Here is a 19,700-nt window from a genome sequence, read left to right on the forward strand (position 1 = left end):
TCGGGCCCCAGAGTACGTATCGTCGCTCAATGTCCGAGGCGTCCTCTGCATCTGTCGCATTGTACGGTTGTTCCGTGCCACAACGCGGCCCGCTCATCATGTCCATCATTCTATCGCTGAAAGCCCCAGTGACAGGCTCTTTGAGCTTCTTTTGTATTTTTCGTATGGCTCTCGGAAGCTCGCTATCTGATACGGACGCTCCAGGCTTAAGCCAGCCGTAGAGTCTATAGAAGTCGTTGACATGCTTGGAGTGCTGCCTTTGATCGATTGCCGGAGATGGAGGTGGGGTTGAATCCGGTGATGCTGAAGTTGCGCTTGGTATCAGAGCGGTAGTGCCTCGGGCGAAATGCTGGTGAGGTGATGCCAAACAGGAGCGTAGGGTTCCGAGTAGGAGGAAAGCAATGGAGAATCTCGCCATCTTGCAGTTCTCCGTACACTAGACGAAGACTGAGCTGTAAGAATGCGGTTTCCAGTTCGACCTTCATTGATATCTCTTTTGTATTTCAATGTCACCCAACCAAAGCGTTCCAACATCAGTCCAACCCGATTGTAGCGAGGTGGTGTGTAGGCGCGTTGGTGGGGGGCCATGAACCGTGGTTTGAGGCTGTCTTCATCATCAGATATGCAGTGCCCAAAATAACTTCCACTCATGTATTGTTTGGCACACTGAAGGAGCAATCGTTGCCGAATCGAAGGGAACATGAACGCCACTCTACTGCTGACCGGGTACATTCCCTTAACAAAGGCCTTGTATATACGGGGATGACAGTGAATTGGCGCAAGCGTTCCAGTACCGTGCCGTACTCTGACATGGGATCTCGTGGGAAGGACAGTCCAGATGCCATGGTACGGGTTCTGTGTAAGATGTGAATACTCACCCATGCATCTTCCGTCCAGTCTGCTTTCCTGAAAGTTTGAATGCTGTGCCACACTGCAAGCCGATTTTGCAGTAACGCGTACACCTCGGTGACTCCGGTCATGAGCCATACCTTCACGCTTCTCTAAGTCAGCTGAGCTCAATAATGCCCTCATTATATAGCGAACGTCGACATTTCATGCAGTCAATCTAGTTGAGCCTCACCACCGGACTTTTCTATGTGCGTCTTGTACAGGAACTTTCGACAGTCGAAGATCAGCCGCGGTTCTACTCGAATGTAGATTGAACTCCTTTACGGGATCACGAGACGTGAGATTGGGGGCATCTAGATGAAACCCCGTCCACTTCCAGCCCCCCGAAGCTAAAAGGCTTGACCCGGGGGCCGGATGGAAATGGTCAACGATCGAATTCTGGAGCGGACTGCTGAGCTCTGGCGCGATCAGCGAAGCTATTGCCACAGCTGCCAATGGTGCACCCGTGCGGAAGGTGTGATAGTATGCCTAATACAAGGCTGGTAGGACCTCAGTTGCAAGTGGAACAACATGTCAACCGTATTCGAGATAACTGCATATTGTAACTATAATAGCTGTAATATACCGAACGAGTTGGTGGTGACACTGCGGGCGGAAGATCTGCGTCACGTCCATAGCCGGAGATTGGCGAACCTCGGAGCTACGGCAAGCTTTTAGCAGTCGACCCTGAGATTTATATCCGGTAAGTGTACTTGACGATGAGGCATTTTGGTTTCGCAATGATGAAAGATTCTGGTAGTAACCAGCTTGTCGATAAAGGGCGTCTTGTTGGGACGAACGCATAGGCGGCGGGCGGCACGGTTCGGGGCGCTTGCTGTGCAGTACAAGATCTTACTGCGTTGTTGGTATAGGGTGCTGATTGGCAATGATTTGGAGGTCACGTAAGGAAGTTGTTGGTGGGTGGACGCCATGAGAATTGGGCAAGGACCAAGGGAGAGGGAAAGAGGTCGCGTCGCGTCCACGGGTGCGACACGAAACGGAAGCCGCGCTAGGCCCGAACCGCACCACCCCAGCAGGACAGGCAACTACAGATTCTATTGAATTGGCGCAACGCATTGATTCCATTGATTTGCCTATTACATGTCTAACCACCCATGACCTTTTTTGGCTGGCACAAGCTATGATTTCGCCTCTACATGGCTTTGGACGGAAGTTCTGAGTCGGCCTTTGCAAGCTTGTCACTATCCCTCTTGCCTTGCGCATCTTCGTCATTCTTGCCTTCCTCGTCACTACCGTTCTTGCCTTGCTCAAAACCCACCTTCTTGCCTTGTTCTAAGCCTGCAGCATAACCTCGTTCATAGCCTTCCCTGCGACCTTCTTCTCTAGCAGCTATCTCTGCCGCCTGGATAAGAGGCTGGCGATATTCCTCCTCTATCTGAACAAGCTTATCGATGGTCTTTTGAATGATGTATTTCGACGAGGTAATGAGGCCAGCTGCGAGCTCGTCCACCTTTTCATCGAACTTCTTCCGAGCTATCGCCTGAGGATTAGGTGTTGTATTAGGCGCTTCCGGCGAAGCTGTAGTAGCATCGGGTGCGTCTGATTCGGGGTCCCGTTTCATCTCAAGGAGGTTCGGCATTGTGCCCTGGTACTCTTCAAGTGTCTCTGCCTCTTCACGCTCTTCGAGACTGCTTTTCGCCGTGACCTTGTTTTCTCCACTCATGTCTTCTCCAACTGTGTCTTCCTTGACTGCGCTTGGAGATTCGGCGGCACGGTCCGTCGCAGACGTTCGATCACGATCAGATGGCGGATCGGCTAGCTTTGCTGACGGTAATGATACGGAACTAGTTGATAGATTCCGTGAGCGCTTACGGTTTGCGGGTGGGCTACTCATATGGTGCAGTGGACTTGCTAGGGTGAACAGCTTTAATTGAGTCTTGTCTTGTCTTGAGATTGGTGGCTGATGTTTCTGGTGATGTACGTGTTCATATAGTGGCTGCTGTGTTTGGTAGGAAGTAACTAGCCCTTTGTGGAATGTTTGTCTCGGACGTTTCGAGCGTTTGTCGCTTTGTCAGACTATGCATTGCCTCTCCGTAGGGATCAGGGAAGGGACTACCGTGCATATCTCAAGCACAAGATCTACGGAGTTTGCGTGCAGTCAGTCTATGACCGGCATGATAGCATGTCACTTACTGCGGCTCCCTACCATCTCACACGTAGCTCTGTGGGGTCCCGTCACTGCCTGCAATTCATCACATGCAACAGCCCGTTTTGTGTTCGAGATAGTCCAGTCCTCGTGGGTATACCGCTGGAGCCAGAATCGATTGATATCATCTATGCCACACTATGCATCCTCATACGCACGCCATTACTCCTACCGACCCATGCTGTTGATCATCTCCCTCTGTGTCGCGCGGTCCCGGTTCGTCTGGCTGAGTGATGGGATGCTCCTCAGGTCACCCACAACGTCCTTTGCCTTTCCAAAGTATACCTCCTGCAGCAGATTGCGCATCTTGAGCTCCATGTCCTCGACCATCTTTCCAATGTTGGCGACGTGCGAGGTGTCATCCTCGACGGCCATGTCGGCTTCCACTTGGCGCACCATATTACCGGAGAGGTCAAGACCGCCGAGCGCTTCGCTGTCGGTGCCGAGGGAGAGGATGACGGTGGAGGTGAGCTTGTAGTGCGAGGTGCGGGCGCGGTCTTGGGCGTCGAAGACATGGATGCTGTCCCAGCTGCCGGAGCTCTTGGGCGTGGGGTTGACGGCTGCGTGCATTAGCATGTGATGGATGTGTAGACCCAAGACTACGTACCCTTCTTAAGCAGGACACAGCCTGCAAAGCCGTCGTCCATGTCCCACAGGTACACGCTCGATATGCCGCCCTCGAAGTACCTGTCTATATCAGCCAAGCTCTCCAAGCTGCCCCTTCCCCTGTGTGCACTCACAGCTCCCGGTACACGTCAAAAGCCTCGTTCGCCTTGACCTCCATCTTACGGACACGATCGCTAGGCGTGACACCTTCCTCAATGGGCGGCTCGAACTCGTTGCTCCACGGACTCCTCCAGCTGTCGCCGTCGCGGTTGTAGTCGCAGCACAGGAAGTCGCGCTTCGTCTTGGAGCATTTCTTGACCGTCAGCGGTATGTCGACGGACTCGAGCAGGTCCTCTTCCAGCGAGGGGTTAAGCTGGATAATGTGGTCGACATTGCGCTTGACGTCCTTGGGGTTCAGTCGGCGGAGAAGGTCGCTGTCACGGCTTGTTAGCTGTCGCCGCGGGAAAGGCGGGGTCGGGGAAGTCTCACAGGGCGCTGTCAATGGGGTCCGCCATGATTCTGATTCGGGTCTTGGGCGTGTATCGCTCGGGCGTGATCAAGGTCGGGTTGCTTGAGTATCGCTTGGGTCCTAGCCCCGTCCCCTCAATCTCCAGCGGCTCGTCAGTCGGCGATTCGCTGGCCGGCCCACACGAGTCAGGCGAGTACAGGCGTTGGTACCCCATCCCCGCGACGCGTCGATTCACGCAACAACACCTCAACTCTCTTTTTCGTTGTCGCTGATTATCGCGTTGTATGGGTTGCTGTGCATTCCAGGAAGGGTGTTTGTCTTCGCGTCACAAGGCTTGTGGCAGCAGCGGCCTGTTTCTGTCTCCTTCTCTCAACAATCGCGACTTCCGTCGTCAAGGACGAACTCTTTCACTTCCATCATGACGTGTTGTCAGCGCTCTTCAGGGCTTTCTTTTGATCATGCTAGATGTCATGTCTCGTCTCGTCGAATAAGCGCTTTTCGTTGTGGCAATACAATAGAACTCGTTGCGAGTATGCAGACAGTCGTTTGCATTGACTGCCACTTTTGCTCATGGAATACCAAGCAAGAAAGAGCTATCGTCATATCATTTATACAAGACATGAGGGGGTAAGACCTCTGAATTCCAAAATGTCTGCTCTCATACCATATCACGTAAGGCAGTCCGATATCGAGGTGCGGCTCACCTTCACTTCGTCGTGGCGCACGTGTGCGTGTCCGATGGCAGGCGACCAATAGCGCGTGCTCAATCCAGGGTCTCGCATCATGAAGTCGAGGTGAGGGCCGTATTTGGCTTATCTGTGTGCGCCGTCCATCCTTGTGTGCTCACCTTCACTTTCCTGCCATCGCGCTAATCCTCCGCATTCATAATCTGCGTCCGTCTCCCTCCTGCATCCTCTTTACAACTTGACCACCAACACACTGCGACCAAATTCAAGCACACCCCGAAGATCCAACATGTCCGACAACGATAACACCGCGGTCGCCAATGGCTCTTCTCCTCAGTTCACCGAGCGCGAGCTCCAGCTCCTCGGATGGGCCATGCAGTCCCTCAAGTCCGGTCCTCCAGAGGTAGGTCACCACTCCCTCTCTATTCCTGTCACGCTACTCACACCCGCTATAGATCGATTACGAGAAGCTCGCCGCCTACGCCGGTATGGGCAACCCGCGCTCCGCTAGCAACGCCTGGGCCAAGATCAAGCTCAAGTTGATGACACCCTCTCCCGACGGCGCCGTTCCGGCTACTCCCAAGAAGACTCCTCGCAAGAAGACTGCTGCCGCCAAGCAGGAGGATGGCGAGGAGGGTGCCGATGCGACCCCTAAGAAGACTCCTCGCAAGCGTGTCGCCAAGAAGCAGGACGTCGACGGCGAGTCCTCCCCTAAGAAGAAGGCTACTCCCCGTGGCAAGAAGAACGAGAGTAAGCACACCTTGAATCCTACGTTGATTTTGGTTCGCCTACTTTGCGTGTTTTCATCTTGATGTAAACCCCAGACCGCTAACATACCGCAGCTGTCAAGGCGGAGTCCGACGAGGACGCTGACACCGGAGGCTCTCCCATGAAGATTGATCCCGCCAAGGAGGAGATCGTGGAGGATGAAGTCTAAAGCGTTTCCGCGACCCTGACGTAGATCAATAACGCTCTACGAACTGGTCGGCTTTTCGTTTGCTCTTTTCTGACTCTGGCTGTCAAATGGCAATGCGCACCATCTTTCTCTACTGGCGGAGCGCACACGGATGAAAAAGCTGGCCTGCAAGGGTTTGTACATAAAAGTCCAGCACGGCGTTTGGAGTACCACGACACCAAGAATAGTTTCCCGAAAAGGTAGCGGCGGAGTTGGATTGTTTCCAAGATAGCGATCGCAGCTGCACATCGCGCATCTCCAATGCACATCTTTCATCATATCTACCACTTGCATTTCGACATGAATGGGTGACATGACTACTACTTGCCTGTTTCGGTACGCATTAAACCCTGTAGGTGTGGCAACGCACACGTATCGCAGCACCGGGGTGCTGTAGCCGGATATTACCCCAGACTATTGGTCATGCACAGCTCATATGCATATAGCACGTACAGATCACTCTACAAGACCTTTCGCAATACGTATGCCGCCAGGCAGTATTGCGGTCACGTACGCATCAGACTCCGCACACAGTCACCAGATGTTCATCAACACTGCTGCCCGCCTGTGTGCGATTGCCATCGCATTCATAGCCACCGGCATCCTGAGCCATAATCGCAATAACTAGGGATGGCGCGGCAGAATCACGAAAAAAAGAAAGGCATGAGCGCGGCGATGCCATCGCCTATGGAAGGCAAGTCAGGGCTCGTAAGTAAGGAAAACTTCAACTTCCTACCAAGAGACGACTCACAATTGTTCGTAGGCGAGCGCTCATAGCACGAGTATCGTACTGCTGTTACTGCTTCCTCTCGCTTCCATCGGCATCTTCTATACGGGCGCTCAGCAGGTGCTCCTGCCTGTACTACACGCGTACTTGCCCGAACAGCTCCTAACGTACCTGCCACCATCGACGTGGGAAGGCACAGCCAACTCAAAAGAGCCTCAGGGTCCGAAGAACCTACTCAAAGCATGCGCAGACCATCAGTACACGACTGAGATCATATCTCTCGATCCTCTTGTGATCTATATCAATAACTTCACGTCAGCACGAGAAGCAGAAGAACTCATCACCCTCGGGTAAGCATACTTCTCTTCGCCTACCGTAGGCTATTCACAACAATCTCAAACAGTAACTGACCCTCTCAGCTCCCCCAAATTCGCCGAGTCCTTCATCAGCCGCTCGCGAGGCAACACGCAGCGTGTAACAGGGCGAACTTCTCAATCCGCGCCGCTCCCACTGGGAGACCCGCTCGTTGAATGCCTTCTCAATCGCGCACGAACGTTCATGGGCTCCATGCTACTTCCCTCCGAACCTTTCAGCATTCCGCAACTCGTGCGCTACTTCCCCGGCCAAAAGTACAACCTCCACACAGATTTCTGGCCCGAACACCAGATCACTACTCTTGAGAATGGGAGGCAGATGTACTATAACCGTGTTGCGTCTTTCTTCGTGTTTCTGCGCGACAATTGCACAGATGGATACACATCCTTCCCTCTAGTCGAACCTTCGTCTTCTATCGATCTCGAAGGTCTCTATAACGGGAAAGTAGCTCATGGAGAGATGGATGGAGAAGCCAAAGGCATCAAGTTCAAGCCGATCCAAGGAAACGCGGTGTTTTGGGTTAATCTGGACAAGCACGGCAACGGCGACAGAAGAGTGGTACATGCTGGCTTACCTGTGGGCGAAGGAGAGAAGATTGGGCTGAATATCTGGCCCAGAAAATACTTTGGGTACGTGGACGGTGATAGTGTTGATGAGGCAGAGACGGCGCAGGCGGCACGGCAGGGATGGAGCGGGAAATGGAAGGACTAGGTAAAGTGTATGTTACCAACTTTCCGGGCCGTCGAAAACGAACCAGATTACCGCATTTAGCGCATATCTACCCATTGAAACAATCTATCGCATTTCAAAACCTTAATCTTCCAATTACCCTTCCAAGGCCGATGCGCAAGGCCATCCCCATGTATACGAAACAATGACGCGCGTTTCAGGCCATGGCAGATAAAGTGACGCTCAGCATCCGCACATGAACTAAGACAGGGCGACGCCGCATCCAAGAAACCCGGTGGCTGCCGTGTAACACCAAGGCAATCATGTAAATTGCGGCGCATCGGTCATTGCATAGCGGCCTCGCACTGCGTGCGTCCCTATCAAACACATCAGTCTCACAAAGAACCACAACTCGACGAACACACTTCACACACTCCAGAAGCAACATTCGACAACCTTCCTCTGCGACTCTCCAAGATATTTACGTATCCCAAAATGCCACAGATCATCATCACCTACCCGGCCCTGCACCTACCACACTCGAGCCCCGCGCCCTCCTTCCCCGACTACCCCACACTCCACAAATGTCCCATGTACATCGCTCAGTTCATCGATCCCATGATCCGTTCCTGGAATCTGGGGCCTGGGTTCTGCACGCGCGACAATCTTTTCGGTGTCAGCTATTTGATCGTACTGGGCGTGAACTACATCCTCGCTATGATGGCTTTCTTCATGGTTGTCGCTGTGCTGAGAAGAGTGGTGTGCTGTAGGTGTGGAGGAAGAGATAGAAAGAGGGGAGAAGATATGGGCGGAGATACGAGAGGTTTGGACAGAGCGGAACGGGGAGAGGGGGGTTGGATGGGCAAGGTATGTTTGGGTGATGTCATGAGACTTAGATGAATGTATGCTGATGACTTCTGTAGCAGATCAAAGCCTTTCAACCGATGTTGAGTCCGGTCAGGGAGAAGGAGAAGATGTGATGCTGAGGGAGTACGAAAGCGGGAAGCATCTCGTATATGGTACAAGGAATCGCGAAGTGGATCCTTGATCTCGACACTCCAGCATCTGATGCGACCAGTTCGACGCGAAACCTTTGGGATATCTGCACATCAGAGGAGAATATGACGCCACTGTCGCCAAATGCTGAGCGCGCTTGTCGTGCATTGCGGGCCAGAAGCCATCCAAGACATATTCACGTCTTCAAGTCGGAGTCGCACGACGGCTATGTCTATCGTGCGAGCGGGTTCGCTAGTGATGTCTTCCATGCTCGGCGTTCCCGGGAGTCGAGAAGACCAAGAGATTGGCCGACATGCTGTAGAACCGAAATGCGTATTGCCGGTCTGATTTACAAGTGGTGAATCTGGCTACGGGAAAATAGAAGCCAGGCGTCTATATTGACGTTGGGTCAATTACTTTGCATGTTTTCATGCTAATGTAAGGCCTACATTGCCGTCAGGTCATTTACTATGCATGTTTTCATCTTCGTATAAAGCCTACATTGTCGCTGGGTCATTTACTTTGCATATTTCCATCTAGATATAAGGCCTACATTGTCTTTGAGTCATTTACTTTGCATGTTTCTATCTAGACGTAAGGCCTACATTGTCATCTTGATGTAAGCTGCAAACCTACCGACCTACTCATTCATCATCCTCATCATCCTCATCCTCCCCAAACTCAACCCCATACTCCGCACAGACATCCCACCGATCCCCCTTCGCACTCTTACTAACATACTTGGTAAACCGCAACACACCCCGGTCCCTCAGCACAATAGCGAGGTTATTCCAAGCCGCAGGCTGACTGAACAAAATACCATCGTCCTCGTCATCAGCCGCGGACTTGTAGATAGCAGGATCGGCCTTCGCTTTGCGACGTTGACCTGCACCAGTAGATGTTGAAGCTTCACCAGTAGGCACGCTGGGGTGATCGGCATCGTCTTCACCAGCCATGTACATTTCGTAGCCGCCGACCTCCTCTTCGGGCTTGGGTTCCGGTTCTTTTGCTTTGCCTTTCTTTTTGCTCTTTTTGCTGCTGCTGCCGTTTTGCTTGGTTTCTTCCTCGGCGCCTTCTTCGGGCTCTTCGTCTTCGTCGCCCCAGCCGCGGGAGGGCGTGATGCCGAGGCAGACTTCTAGCTGGGGGTCTTCTTCCTCGTAGGCGGTTGCGAGCGTGTAGTCGAGACCTCGCCGGAAACGGCGCGCGAAGATGTTGCTCTTGGTGAGTGTGATACCGGTGACAAGAGAGATCCACTTCATGAACGCTGGATGCGGGAAGAGAATGTCGACGAGGTCGTCGTATGGTGTCATGCCGTCGTTCTCGGGGTACGGTGTGGTCGGTATGGGCTGGATAGCTTTTCGGTAGAGATAGCGCTGCTTGTGTGGTGGTCGTGCGACACCAACCATCGATTCCTTGGAGTGCGGGTTGTTGGGTAGGCTTGGGTTCGCCTCGTGGTCTTTCGACTCAAGGTACTCCCGTAACCGCGCGGAGAACTTATTAGACAGGAACTGTGCCAGTCGCAACGACGACTCGTCGCCAAACATGTTTGACAGCTCCTCCACTGTGTCCGGAACAAGGTAGTTTGGGTTCATAAACTTGATCAGGAAATCAATGTCGTTCTCAGTCAGCTCGTCGTCCTCTTGTTTCGCCTGCTCTTCCCAGTCTGGGTTGTCGACCCAGTGTGATTGCGGCTCGTCGAAAACGTCCGCCTTGCCTCCCTGCAGTTGAGCAAGCGAGCTCTTCTCTGCCAGCTTCTCTTCGAGACCCTCTTCGTAGCCTTCCTCGCCCTCTTGCGGGATGTGAAACCACCCGCTGATGGCCATGCGGACGCGACCACCGTCTTCTTCTGCCTTCTCTTCCAACCCTCTCCTGTAGACCTCCTCGACGTCGTGGAAACTCTCGCCAGGCTGAACGGTGAAGAAAGAGAGCTGGTTCCATGCCGGAGGTATCGATAGCGAAAAGTCTGGTTGTGGCACTCTAACCTTGTCGCCGTCTGGTGTCTCGAGGTGCTCGGTTGGGTACAGTCGTAATGCGCCTCCCCATTCTGGCTTCCAAGGAATGTCAGGGTCCAGTAGATACAGAATCCAACTTACACGCCGACTTCCGATGACGTCGTCGTGGCAAAGCAAGTGACATCCTGGTGTGTATACATTCTGCACCGCAGTCAGCACGATTCATCAGACAATGCGTCGCGCAACCTACCACTGCCATGTCCGTCTTGACTCCACTCAATGGCCCAGATCCTGTTATCGAAGATAGGTACTTGCGAAAGGCAGACGAGTACAGCGAGTCGCGCAGGGTGAGCAGGGAAGGCAGGCGCTTGAGCGCAGAGTCGTGGAGGCCATCGAGGTTTGCGAGATCGCCGGATTGGTGAATCTTGTAGATGTCTGTCTCTTTGGGCGTAAAGTGGATGTGCTCGCGGATTTCGTTGCGGACATTGCGTAGGAGAGTATCGTCGACGAGGTTATGAATTACGGCGTGCTTGTAGCTATGGTTCAATTAGAACGTCATGGGTCGAAGGTGTGGAGATTAATGCATACGGCTGCGAATCCGCGTATTCGCTCGTATATCCCTCGAGTACTTTGCTGTCGAAGAGACCGCTGCGGAAATTGTTATGCGCCTCGTCGTCGGAGATGGCTCTCTTCTTTTTCGCCTTGCCATGCGCAGGCGCCTCATTTTTGCGCTTAGCCATTGCGGAGGTTTAGCGATAATTCCGGCAGGTTGGGAGAAAGTTCAGCTGTTGCGGAAGAGCAATTGAGGGAAGCTCGAACATAAATTTGGTCGGCCTTGGACGTGGAAATCGCCGATGCTATCGCCTGCCTCACACCACAATAGCTCCACCTAGCCGTCTGCAGCATCATGACGAAGATTACTTCCCAGCGTGGCCATGTTCTCCTCATGTTGACCGATCATGCTTCGGCGCAATAGCAGCTAGTGCTTGCGAAACTATGCTCAGATGCGTCCACGACCTCGTACACAGCTTGCGGGATAGGCACTCGCTAACGTGCGGAGAGCCAACCACTCCGGTTGGCTGATCCCCCGGGGAACATGTGTCCGGTGGCGTCCGGCGTTTAAGTTTAGTATCACGATGATCCATTCCCAGCCTTCATGTGAAGGATGACGACAACTACAGATAAACACGGTGTTGGTTTGATTGATTATGAGTAGCAACTGTCTATTGGGTATCTCGAAAGTGATCGACATGCTATAACCGGGTACGCCTACCGAATGCGCTGGGCGTCTCGATACAGGATTGTTGCAAGCATCTCGGGGGTATTGATATCCGCGTGATTTCAACACAGCTGAGCTGGATCAAGGCAGTAGTGACCGCGAAGTCGTAGTCCGCCACGGCACACCTACTCCTGCTGGCCTTCTGCAAGCAGCTTGGCCATCTTCTCCTCCAGCATCTTGACATCATTCCCAACGGTCTTGACATTGTTGACCGTTGTGGCCTCGGCCTTCTTGTAGTCCCTCTCCAGAACCTCAAGTTGGCGCTCCCACCGCTTAATTTCTTGCTCCTGCTTTGATTGTCGGCTTTCTAACTGAGTCAATACTTGATCGGCTTGCCAAGCACTTGTGTGCACGAGTCGCAGTGTGCGCAGACGCTCGAGGACCAGAGGGAGAACGGGCGACAGCTTATCGATGGAAGGCAATGTGCCATACAGCGCGTTGATCTTAGCCTCTTGGTCTGGATAGGTCACCGCCTTGTTGTCGCCAGAATTTGGGCTAGCCTGTGCAGCTTCATGCCGAACTTCCTTCAGATGCTCGGCTTCTGCTGTGAGCTTCTTGACGTTCTGTGTGACGGCGTCCAAGTTGTTGCTCGAAGCATCCCCAATCAAGCTGAGCGTCTGTTCCAACCTCGTCAGAGTAGAAGCAACAGGAAAAGGCGTTTGGTCACTGAGCTCCGGCATTGTGTTCCCGCTGAGGCCCAGATTGTTCTCAATCTGCGTTATGCGCTTATCAAACTCTGCGGCGTGGTTCAGCACAACTTCGAGCTGACCTCTCTGAATCTGGGTGCCTGGTAGCGGCGGCTTGTTTGCGATGGCTTCGCTGAGCGTCGTGCTAGGATCAAAGGGCTTGTAGCTCTCAAACTTTTGTACCGTCCGGTCGAGTATAGCTTGTGCGCCCCGCGCCCCGCCCTTGTGTGCTGTGTATATGGTGTCGACTTTGCTTGCTATGGTCTCCATCAACTCCCTCGGGTCTTGCTCCTCAATCTTGGACTTGTCCCCGCTCTCCACTCTTCGTTCGTACTCCTCCTCCAACCCGGCTAGCTCTCGCTTGATCCGCAATAGCTTCTTCGCAAAGCCTTCTTCTTCTTCATCGCTGTCATCTCCTATTATCTCGCCTCGCCTTCGTTGGCGCTGTGTTGATGTGCGGTAGGATTGACGTTGTGCGGTGATGTTGTCCGAGAAATCGACCCCGCGGGCGTCTATCCGTGAAGGCTGGAAGCGATTGCGGGCTTGATCGGGTTGAAGTCGCTGGTGACGAACTGCAGAGTCTCTCGGGTCGTCATCGTCGCCTTCGCCATCGGATTCGGAAACGGCGGTGGAGGCTTGTATTGTAGACACATCTTCGGCGAGCTCGGGGGTCTCGTAGATGTCCGGGGCGGTGTCAATGCCCGGGAGGTTGTCGTATTTTGGCCTGGTTCCTTCGGACATGGCGGTTGGCTGCAGGGAGGGGTAACGCTGGTTTGGCGCAAGGTGGGTGTGTGCCAGGGGACGCGTTCAGAGTGGCAGTCGCGACTTGCGCTAGTCCCCGCACGGAATAGTGACTTGGGTATGGACTCATCTTATACACCGCAAGGCAGGCAGGAATGTGATGATAGGCTTGCTCTTGCCTGTTATCAGGCGGGTTCAATCATCGCTAACTACATGGTACGCTCTCTTTGATACTTCATCTTGCATTGGCCATCAATGACCCTCCTCGATTCACTAGACATGTGCAGCGCATGCCGCCTTGTAATCGAGATGATCTCTCATTTTCGTCTATGCCTGGACCTTGAAAGTACGGCCGCTGGCGGTCTTCTTCTCCTTCTCCTCCGTCTCGGGTCGGGCTCTGCGAAGGACTGTAGTTTGTCAGTATAAACCTGGCGCAGGCAACATGGTACAGCATACCTTGAAGGAAGTCTGCAGTCCGCTTGCGCATTCTTGTGTGAATGAAGGCCTTGGAAGCCTTGATGTGGTAATGGAAGTAGTCGCGGAAGGTTTGGATGTGCGAGATAACCTCATCGCGCCGTTGCTTGGCGAGATGGCGAGGGAAGAGTACTGCAGAGGTTAGCGGGGCGTACAGTCAATCGTGTTAGGCGACCCACCAAATGTGATGTAGCCAATCTCAGCTGAGCCAGAGTTGTCAACTCCGGGGATGCCTTGCAGCTCGAGCGGTGGGTCATTCCTGAACAGCACTTGTGGTGCGTTCTGAATAGCTCTCCGCCTGGCGTCAACGAACTCCTGAAGGAAGACCTTTCCGAATATCCTGTCTGTCTCTTCCCGGAAGACGGTGGAGAAGATGACGGTGACACGGTCGTGGCTAGCCTTGATGTAGATGGCTTCCTCCTCTCGGTAGTGGATCGCGCGCACGGCACCACCCTCTGCTACACCCTGTGGCGCCGACTCGGATGTGTACTTGGATGCTTCCTCCTGCAACTCATGGAACTCGTCGAAGGCTTGCTCGAAGGGTGCAGCCATGGCGTTCCGCTTGAGGAGGGAAACGCGCCTGACCAGGTCTTCTTTGGCATCTGCACACCGTCAGCACCTTGTTCCAGCAGTCTGACAAAAGACCGTACCCTGCTCTTCTGGCAGGTTTTCCAAATCTACCAGCACGGAGAAGTCGTAGCCAGACTCTGGCTCCACGATATAAGGCCCATACTCTCGCTCCAGCACTGCCTGCGCGCCGTATTGGACCAGCTCCTTGAAGCACTTGATGTGCAATGACACTAGTATCTTGGTCTTGCTCTCGGGTGTTGAGATGTGGAAGGTGACGCCATCGAAGTCGGAGACGACCTGGTCAATGTTGGCGGTAGCTCCTCTATGTGCTGTTAGCTACCTGGCTGCTGCTGCGGAGCGGAAGGCAGCGGGGTATGGCGCACCCATTGATTCGTTCCCGTAGGAGGGATTCGATCAGAACGTTTTGATAGTCGAGAAGAAGCATGTTGGCGGTTCAGCTCCTCGTAGGCGGGTGGGCGTCGTCGGGCGGGGAGCTATTCGAGGGCGGTGATGCGGAGGACGGAGGTGTGCTGTGATGCTGGAAGGTGGGTCTAGCGCAATCCGTGGGGTTGGCCCTTGTCTAAAAAGTTTCGAGAAAGTAACCAACTCCCAACCCGACCGTTGCCAGTGGCGCATACCCGCGAACATTGTCTGAGGAGCGCAATGACCTGAAGAGACTGAATCTAAGATCCTTCAAACCCTATCCTCACGTAGTATCAGAAATTTTATAGAGGCGGCGCAAAATGGTCAAATCATACAGGTAATGCGCACATGCAGCGCAACTCGAACAGAGCTCGTACTAACTGTTACATAGCAAGTATGAGCAGTCCGATGCTTTCGGCGTGGTCGCGACTGCCACTTCCAACATTGTATGGACCCCCGAAGGCCTCACGCAGCCCGGTTCGAGTCGAGTCGCAGGCGCCGGACGCGCATACGCCGCCGCCAACGAGGAAGTGCTGTGCTGGGATGTAAAGAAGGGCGAACTTATGAGCAGATGGCGCGACAACACCTGCACCGAAGAAGTCACCGTAATATGCCGGAGCGATATCGACCCGGACGTCTTCGCTGTGGGCTACGCCGACGGAAGCATACGCATATGGGATGCGCGAACGTCGACCGTCATCATCAGCTTCAATGGCCACAAATCCGCAGTCACAGTCTTGACTTTCGACCAGAGTGGAGTACGGCTGGCGAGTGGTGCCAAGGATACGGACATTGTCGTGTGGGATCTGGTCTCGGAAACCGGCTTGTTCAAGCTGAGAGGGCACAAGGGCCAAATCACCGGCCTGCAATTTCTCCACCCCGGTAGTGCTCCGCAGGAAGATGGCGCAGAGGACGAAGAGATGGACGTGGATGCGGATCAGGCCTTTTTGTTATCTACCAGCAAAGACGCGTTGATCAAGATCTGGGATGTCACGACTCAGCACTGCATCGAGACGCACATTGCACAAACAAACGGAGAATGCTGGGCTCTTGGTGTTTCACCGGACGGCAGCGGTTGCATAACTGCCGGCAATGATGGAGAACTCAAAGTGTGGGCTATCGACCAGGCAGGTCTTCGAAGAGCGGGTTCAGCAATCGGTGAAGGGTTCGAGCAGGAATACCTTACATCCAGAGGCATACTTTACCGGACGGGCAAGGACAGGACACAAGGAATCTCCTTTTACGCCAAGGCAGATTACATCGCTGTGCATGGCGCAGAGAAGGCCGTTGAGATATGGCGGATAAAAACGCCAGAAGAGGTCCGCAAAGCCCTGATCAGGAAGAGGAAGAGGAGGCGAGAAAAGGCCAAGACCGAGAAAAACGGAGACATCGAAGACGATGCTGATGCCGACGACAAAGTCGACGCTGCGGATGCCGAGATTGGCGAAGTCTTTGTACCCTATGTGACCGTACGAACAGCCGGGAAAGTGAGATCAGTCGCATGGATGCACGTCAAAGGAACGAAGAAGCTACAACTACTGGTCGGCACGAACAACAATCTCATCGACGTTTACGAGATACCCCAAAAAAGCAAGTCAAAGAGCGAGGAAGCACCCGACTACAGTCGCACACTATCTGTCGAACTCTCTGGGCACCGAAACGATGTACGAGCACTTGCACTCAGTTCCGATGATCGCATGCTGGCATCCGCGTCAAGTGGAGGACTGAAGATCTGGAATGTTAAGACACAAAATTGCCTGCGCACTCTAGAATGCGGCTATGCACTTTGCTGTGCGTTCTTACCAGGAGACAAGATCGTCGTTGTAGGAACCAAGGATGGCGATATCGAACTGTACGATATAGCGGCATCCACATTGTTGGACAAAATCGACGCACACGAGGGGGCTGTTTGGACTATGCAAGTGCATCCCGACGGAAAGTCACTCGCCACTGGCAGCGCCGACAAGTCCATCAAGTTCTGGAATTTCGACATTGTACAGGAAGAAATACCGGGAACAAAACGCACAACACCTCGTTTGAAGCTGACCCAGTCGCGTATACTCAAGGTCAACGACGACGTTCTAAGCGTGCAGTTTTCACCCGACTCCAAATTGCTCGCCGTAGCGACGCTCGACAACACCGTAAAAGTCTTCTTCGTAGACTCATTAAAGCTCTTCCTCAATCTCTATGGCCACAAGTTGCCTGTACTCAACATGTCGATTTCCAGCGACAGCAAGCTCATCGCGACCTGTTCTGCCGACAAGAACGTCCGTATCTGGGGTCTCGACTTTGGAGATTGCCACAAGGCGCTTTTCGGTCACGAAGACAGCATCATGCAAATATCCTTCATCCCGCACCCCGTCGACAACGACGAACGCCACATCTTCTTCAGCGCCTCCAAGGACCGCACAATCAAGAGCTGGGACGGCGACAAGTTCCAACAAGTCCAAAAGTTCAGAGGCCACCACGGCGAAATCTGGGCCATGACCGTCGCGCGCACAGGCGACTTCATCGTCACAGCCAGCCACGACAAGAGCATACGCATCTGGACGCGCTCCGACGAGCCCATCTTCCTCGAAGAAGAGCGCGAACGTGAGCTGGAAGAAATGTACGAAAAGACGCTCGCCACCAACCTCGAAGACGACGAAGACCCCACCGGCACCCGCGCCGAAGCCGTCGACGCCAGCAAACAAACCATCACAACCCTCACCGCCGGCGAACGCATCCAAGAAGCACTGGACCTAGGCATCGCCGACCTCGAAGTCGTCCGAGACTGGGAAGCCCAACGCAGAACCAACCCTAAAATCGCGCCGCCACAGCGTAACCCCCTTTTCCTCGCTCTGGGCAACATCTCCGCCGAACGCCACGTCCTGAACACGCTCTCCAAAATCCCCGCTGCACAACTACACGACGCGTTACTCGTCCTACCCTTCTCCTCTCTCCCCGCTCTCTTCACTTTCCTCGCTATCTGGGTGCGCAAACAGTGGAACGTAACACTGACCTGCCGCGTCCTCTTCTTCATGCTCAAAACGCACCAGAAGCAGATTGTGTCCAGTCGCGAACTCAAGACTGTGCTCGAGGGTATGCGCAATGATTTGCGGAGTACACTCATGGGCAACAAGGATTTGATTGGGTTTAATGTTGCGGCGTTGAGGTTTGTGGGGGAGAGGGTGGATGAGGCGAGGTTGGTGAGGTGGGAGGATGTGGATAGGATGGATGGGGAGGAGAAGAGGAAGAAGAGGGGGTTTGTGGATGTTGCTTAGGTGGTTCACCTCATTCAAGAAAAAAAAGCTGGACAGGTCTGCAGACTACGTTGACCCGAAACCTTGTAAAGTAGGTGACCCAACGTCAAGGGAGGCTCTAGGCTGTTCAGTTTTTCCCTAGGTTGGCGTGGGTTGGTGGGTTGGGAGATGAGGGTGCATTTGTGGCGTTTCTAGGTGGTTGTTTGGGCTGTGTTAAAAGTAGTTATACGGGTGTATTGCGAGAATCCATGTTTTGAACACTCATGCTTGGTATCCTTGTCTGTTTTACAGTGTATGCTGAGAGTAATCAAGTCAAGCGTATGCTTCATCTCCGTCAACACGTCCACTCTCCAAGGTACATACATATTTCTAACCCCACAGATGTTTATACATATCATGATAGTCGTGCATCTCCCATATTTTACACCACCGCCACCACAACATCCTGTCCACCAGCAGCAAAAGCTCTCCCACAATCTACCCCATAGCCTTCAAGAAATTAGCCTCCTTAATCCCCGCCCTCCGCTTATTCCTCATCGCCTTTGTCAACTCCTCTCTCGCATCCTGCGCCTTGACTGCGCCCTGCAAACTACCGTCTCCAGCCGGTAAATCAATCGTCTGTTCGTATAGCGGGACTTTGGGGACCAGCATCTCGGGGTTCATGGCTTGTTCCTTGCGGAGGCGTTTTGCGGCTAGGCGACGTTGTTTCTTTGATTTCGCTGGGGGGTGGAGTTAGTAAAAGTGTTCTCGTTCTCCATGCCATAAAGTGGACAGAGGAGGTGGGAATGTATGTAATGGCAGGGAACGTACAGAACAAATCTCCCGCCCCAGCATCCGCCTTCTTCTCCTGCCGATCCAATATCGTCCACAGCCAACTCGGATACTCGTCGTCAGCCAACGCAACAGGATCCTGTCTATCTTTCAAAAAGTTCAACCCCTTCAGCGGTTGCCCAGCTGGTATACTGCTTTTCACCAGCGGGGCAGCCTTCTTCTTCGCGGCTTCCGCAGCCGTGGCTTTCAGATCCGGACTCGCGGCTGGCGTTAACGGCTCGCTAAACGGCTGAGCCGCAGATGTGGAAGTCGCCGTTGGCGGGTTGTGCGAGGAAGTCGAGTCGCCTTGACGGCCGGCAGATTGCGTTGCGGTGCTTGCGGAGATGGGTGTTGCGTTGCGGAGGGGGGTTGTGGTGGTGAGGAAGCGCATGGGTTGCGGGCGTGTGGAAGAGGTTATTTGGGCGCGCGAGGCGCTGCGCAGACAGGTTCGACATATCATCTTGGGCGTGTGTGCGGGGGCGCTTTCAATTCGGCTTTGGGGTTGTTGCTGGCCAAAAGTTTGAGATGGAATCGGAGGGCTGCCGAGGTGTTTCGCCGGTTCCGGGTCGCGCTAGATGGGCATCCTTGTCTGCCGCCGCCCGCTGTGTGCTTGAGCTCGGGAGGACCATGCTTGGTGCATGAACACCTTCATGCTTCTTCCTGAACGGCCTCGCATGTGGTGGTTGTCATGGTTGTGGTTATTGTTTTGGCAGGTGCTACGCCCCAGATGGCACCTTCCACTTTCGTCCGGTCCCATGGACAGTGCTGGGTGACAGGGTAGGCGGCGGAAGACATCACAATCAGGCAGGAAGATAGATAAGATGTATGTGTACATTTCAAATTTCGAAGCACATTCATCTGAGTAAGACATGAGCACAGTGTGACCACTCCGCCCAGCCAACCCAAACCCATGCATCGTATTCCTCCAACAGCGCCTGCGGCTGACCGCTTCTTCAATAACATCGTACAAGACAAACATGAGAGA

The 19,700-nt window shown here is 53.6% G+C and overlaps 9 protein-coding genes across 9 annotated transcripts; 3 read left to right on the top strand and 6 right to left on the bottom strand.

Moving 5' to 3' along the window:
• Positions 1-2,041: 2,041 nt before the first annotated feature.
• Positions 2,042-3,218, bottom strand: J4E84_009473 (uncharacterized protein; the record flags this gene model as incomplete). The annotated part of the gene is made up of 2 exons (XM_049392035.1): positions 2,042-2,693; positions 3,214-3,218. 2 exons carry the CDS (start codon positions 3,216-3,218, stop codon positions 2,042-2,044), a joined length of 657 nt encoding a protein of 218 aa, XP_049240219.1.
• Positions 3,219-3,223: 5 nt separating this feature from the next.
• On the bottom strand, positions 3,224-4,344 carry CAP2 (F-actin-capping protein subunit beta; the record flags this gene model as incomplete). Its single annotated transcript, XM_049392036.1, has 4 exons — positions 3,224-3,615; positions 3,663-3,742; positions 3,796-4,095; positions 4,151-4,344. The coding sequence occupies 4 exons, from the start codon at positions 4,342-4,344 to the stop codon at positions 3,224-3,226; spliced, it is 966 nt and encodes a 321-aa protein (XP_049240220.1).
• Positions 4,345-5,105: 761 nt separating this feature from the next.
• On the top strand, positions 5,106-5,753 carry J4E84_009475 (uncharacterized protein; the record flags this gene model as incomplete). The annotated part of the gene is made up of 3 exons (XM_049392037.1): positions 5,106-5,219; positions 5,272-5,566; positions 5,659-5,753. 3 exons carry the CDS (start codon positions 5,106-5,108, stop codon positions 5,751-5,753), a joined length of 504 nt encoding a protein of 167 aa, XP_049240221.1.
• Positions 5,754-6,446: 693 nt separating this feature from the next.
• Positions 6,447-7,584, top strand: J4E84_009476 (uncharacterized protein; the record flags this gene model as incomplete). The annotated part of the gene is made up of 3 exons (XM_049392038.1): positions 6,447-6,526; positions 6,549-6,848; positions 6,918-7,584. 3 exons carry the CDS (start codon positions 6,447-6,449, stop codon positions 7,582-7,584), a joined length of 1,047 nt encoding a protein of 348 aa, XP_049240222.1.
• A 1,598-nt stretch (positions 7,585-9,182) lies between these two features.
• J4E84_009477 (uncharacterized protein) lies at positions 9,183-11,230 on the bottom strand (the record flags this gene model as incomplete). Its single annotated transcript, XM_049392039.1, has 3 exons — positions 9,183-10,691; positions 10,741-11,026; positions 11,079-11,230. The coding sequence occupies 3 exons, from the start codon at positions 11,228-11,230 to the stop codon at positions 9,183-9,185; spliced, it is 1,947 nt and encodes a 648-aa protein (XP_049240223.1).
• Positions 11,231-11,894: 664 nt separating this feature from the next.
• J4E84_009478 (uncharacterized protein) lies at positions 11,895-13,196 on the bottom strand (the record flags this gene model as incomplete). Its single annotated transcript, XM_049392040.1, has 1 exon — positions 11,895-13,196. One exon carries the CDS (start codon positions 13,194-13,196, stop codon positions 11,895-11,897), a length of 1,302 nt encoding a protein of 433 aa, XP_049240224.1.
• A 327-nt stretch (positions 13,197-13,523) lies between these two features.
• Positions 13,524-14,685, bottom strand: J4E84_009479 (uncharacterized protein; the record flags this gene model as incomplete). Its single annotated transcript, XM_049392041.1, has 5 exons — positions 13,524-13,603; positions 13,653-13,802; positions 13,850-14,272; positions 14,321-14,562; positions 14,624-14,685. 5 exons carry the CDS (start codon positions 14,683-14,685, stop codon positions 13,524-13,526), a joined length of 957 nt encoding a protein of 318 aa, XP_049240225.1.
• A 298-nt stretch (positions 14,686-14,983) lies between these two features.
• On the top strand, positions 14,984-17,926 carry J4E84_009480 (uncharacterized protein; the record flags this gene model as incomplete). Its single annotated transcript, XM_049392042.1, has 2 exons — positions 14,984-15,000; positions 15,055-17,926. The coding sequence occupies 2 exons, from the start codon at positions 14,984-14,986 to the stop codon at positions 17,924-17,926; spliced, it is 2,889 nt and encodes a 962-aa protein (XP_049240226.1).
• A 456-nt stretch (positions 17,927-18,382) lies between these two features.
• Positions 18,383-19,175, bottom strand: J4E84_009481 (uncharacterized protein; the record flags this gene model as incomplete). Its single annotated transcript, XM_049392043.1, has 2 exons — positions 18,383-18,624; positions 18,716-19,175. 2 exons carry the CDS (start codon positions 19,173-19,175, stop codon positions 18,383-18,385), a joined length of 702 nt encoding a protein of 233 aa, XP_049240227.1.
• Between the last annotated feature and the right edge of the window lie 525 nt (positions 19,176-19,700).

Source organism: Alternaria hordeiaustralica (genome assembly GCF_023758085.1).
Source record: "Alternaria hordeiaustralica strain BMP 2776 chromosome Unknown scaffold_29, whole genome shotgun sequence".
NCBI lineage: Eukaryota > Fungi > Ascomycota > Dothideomycetes > Pleosporales > Pleosporaceae > Alternaria > Alternaria hordeiaustralica.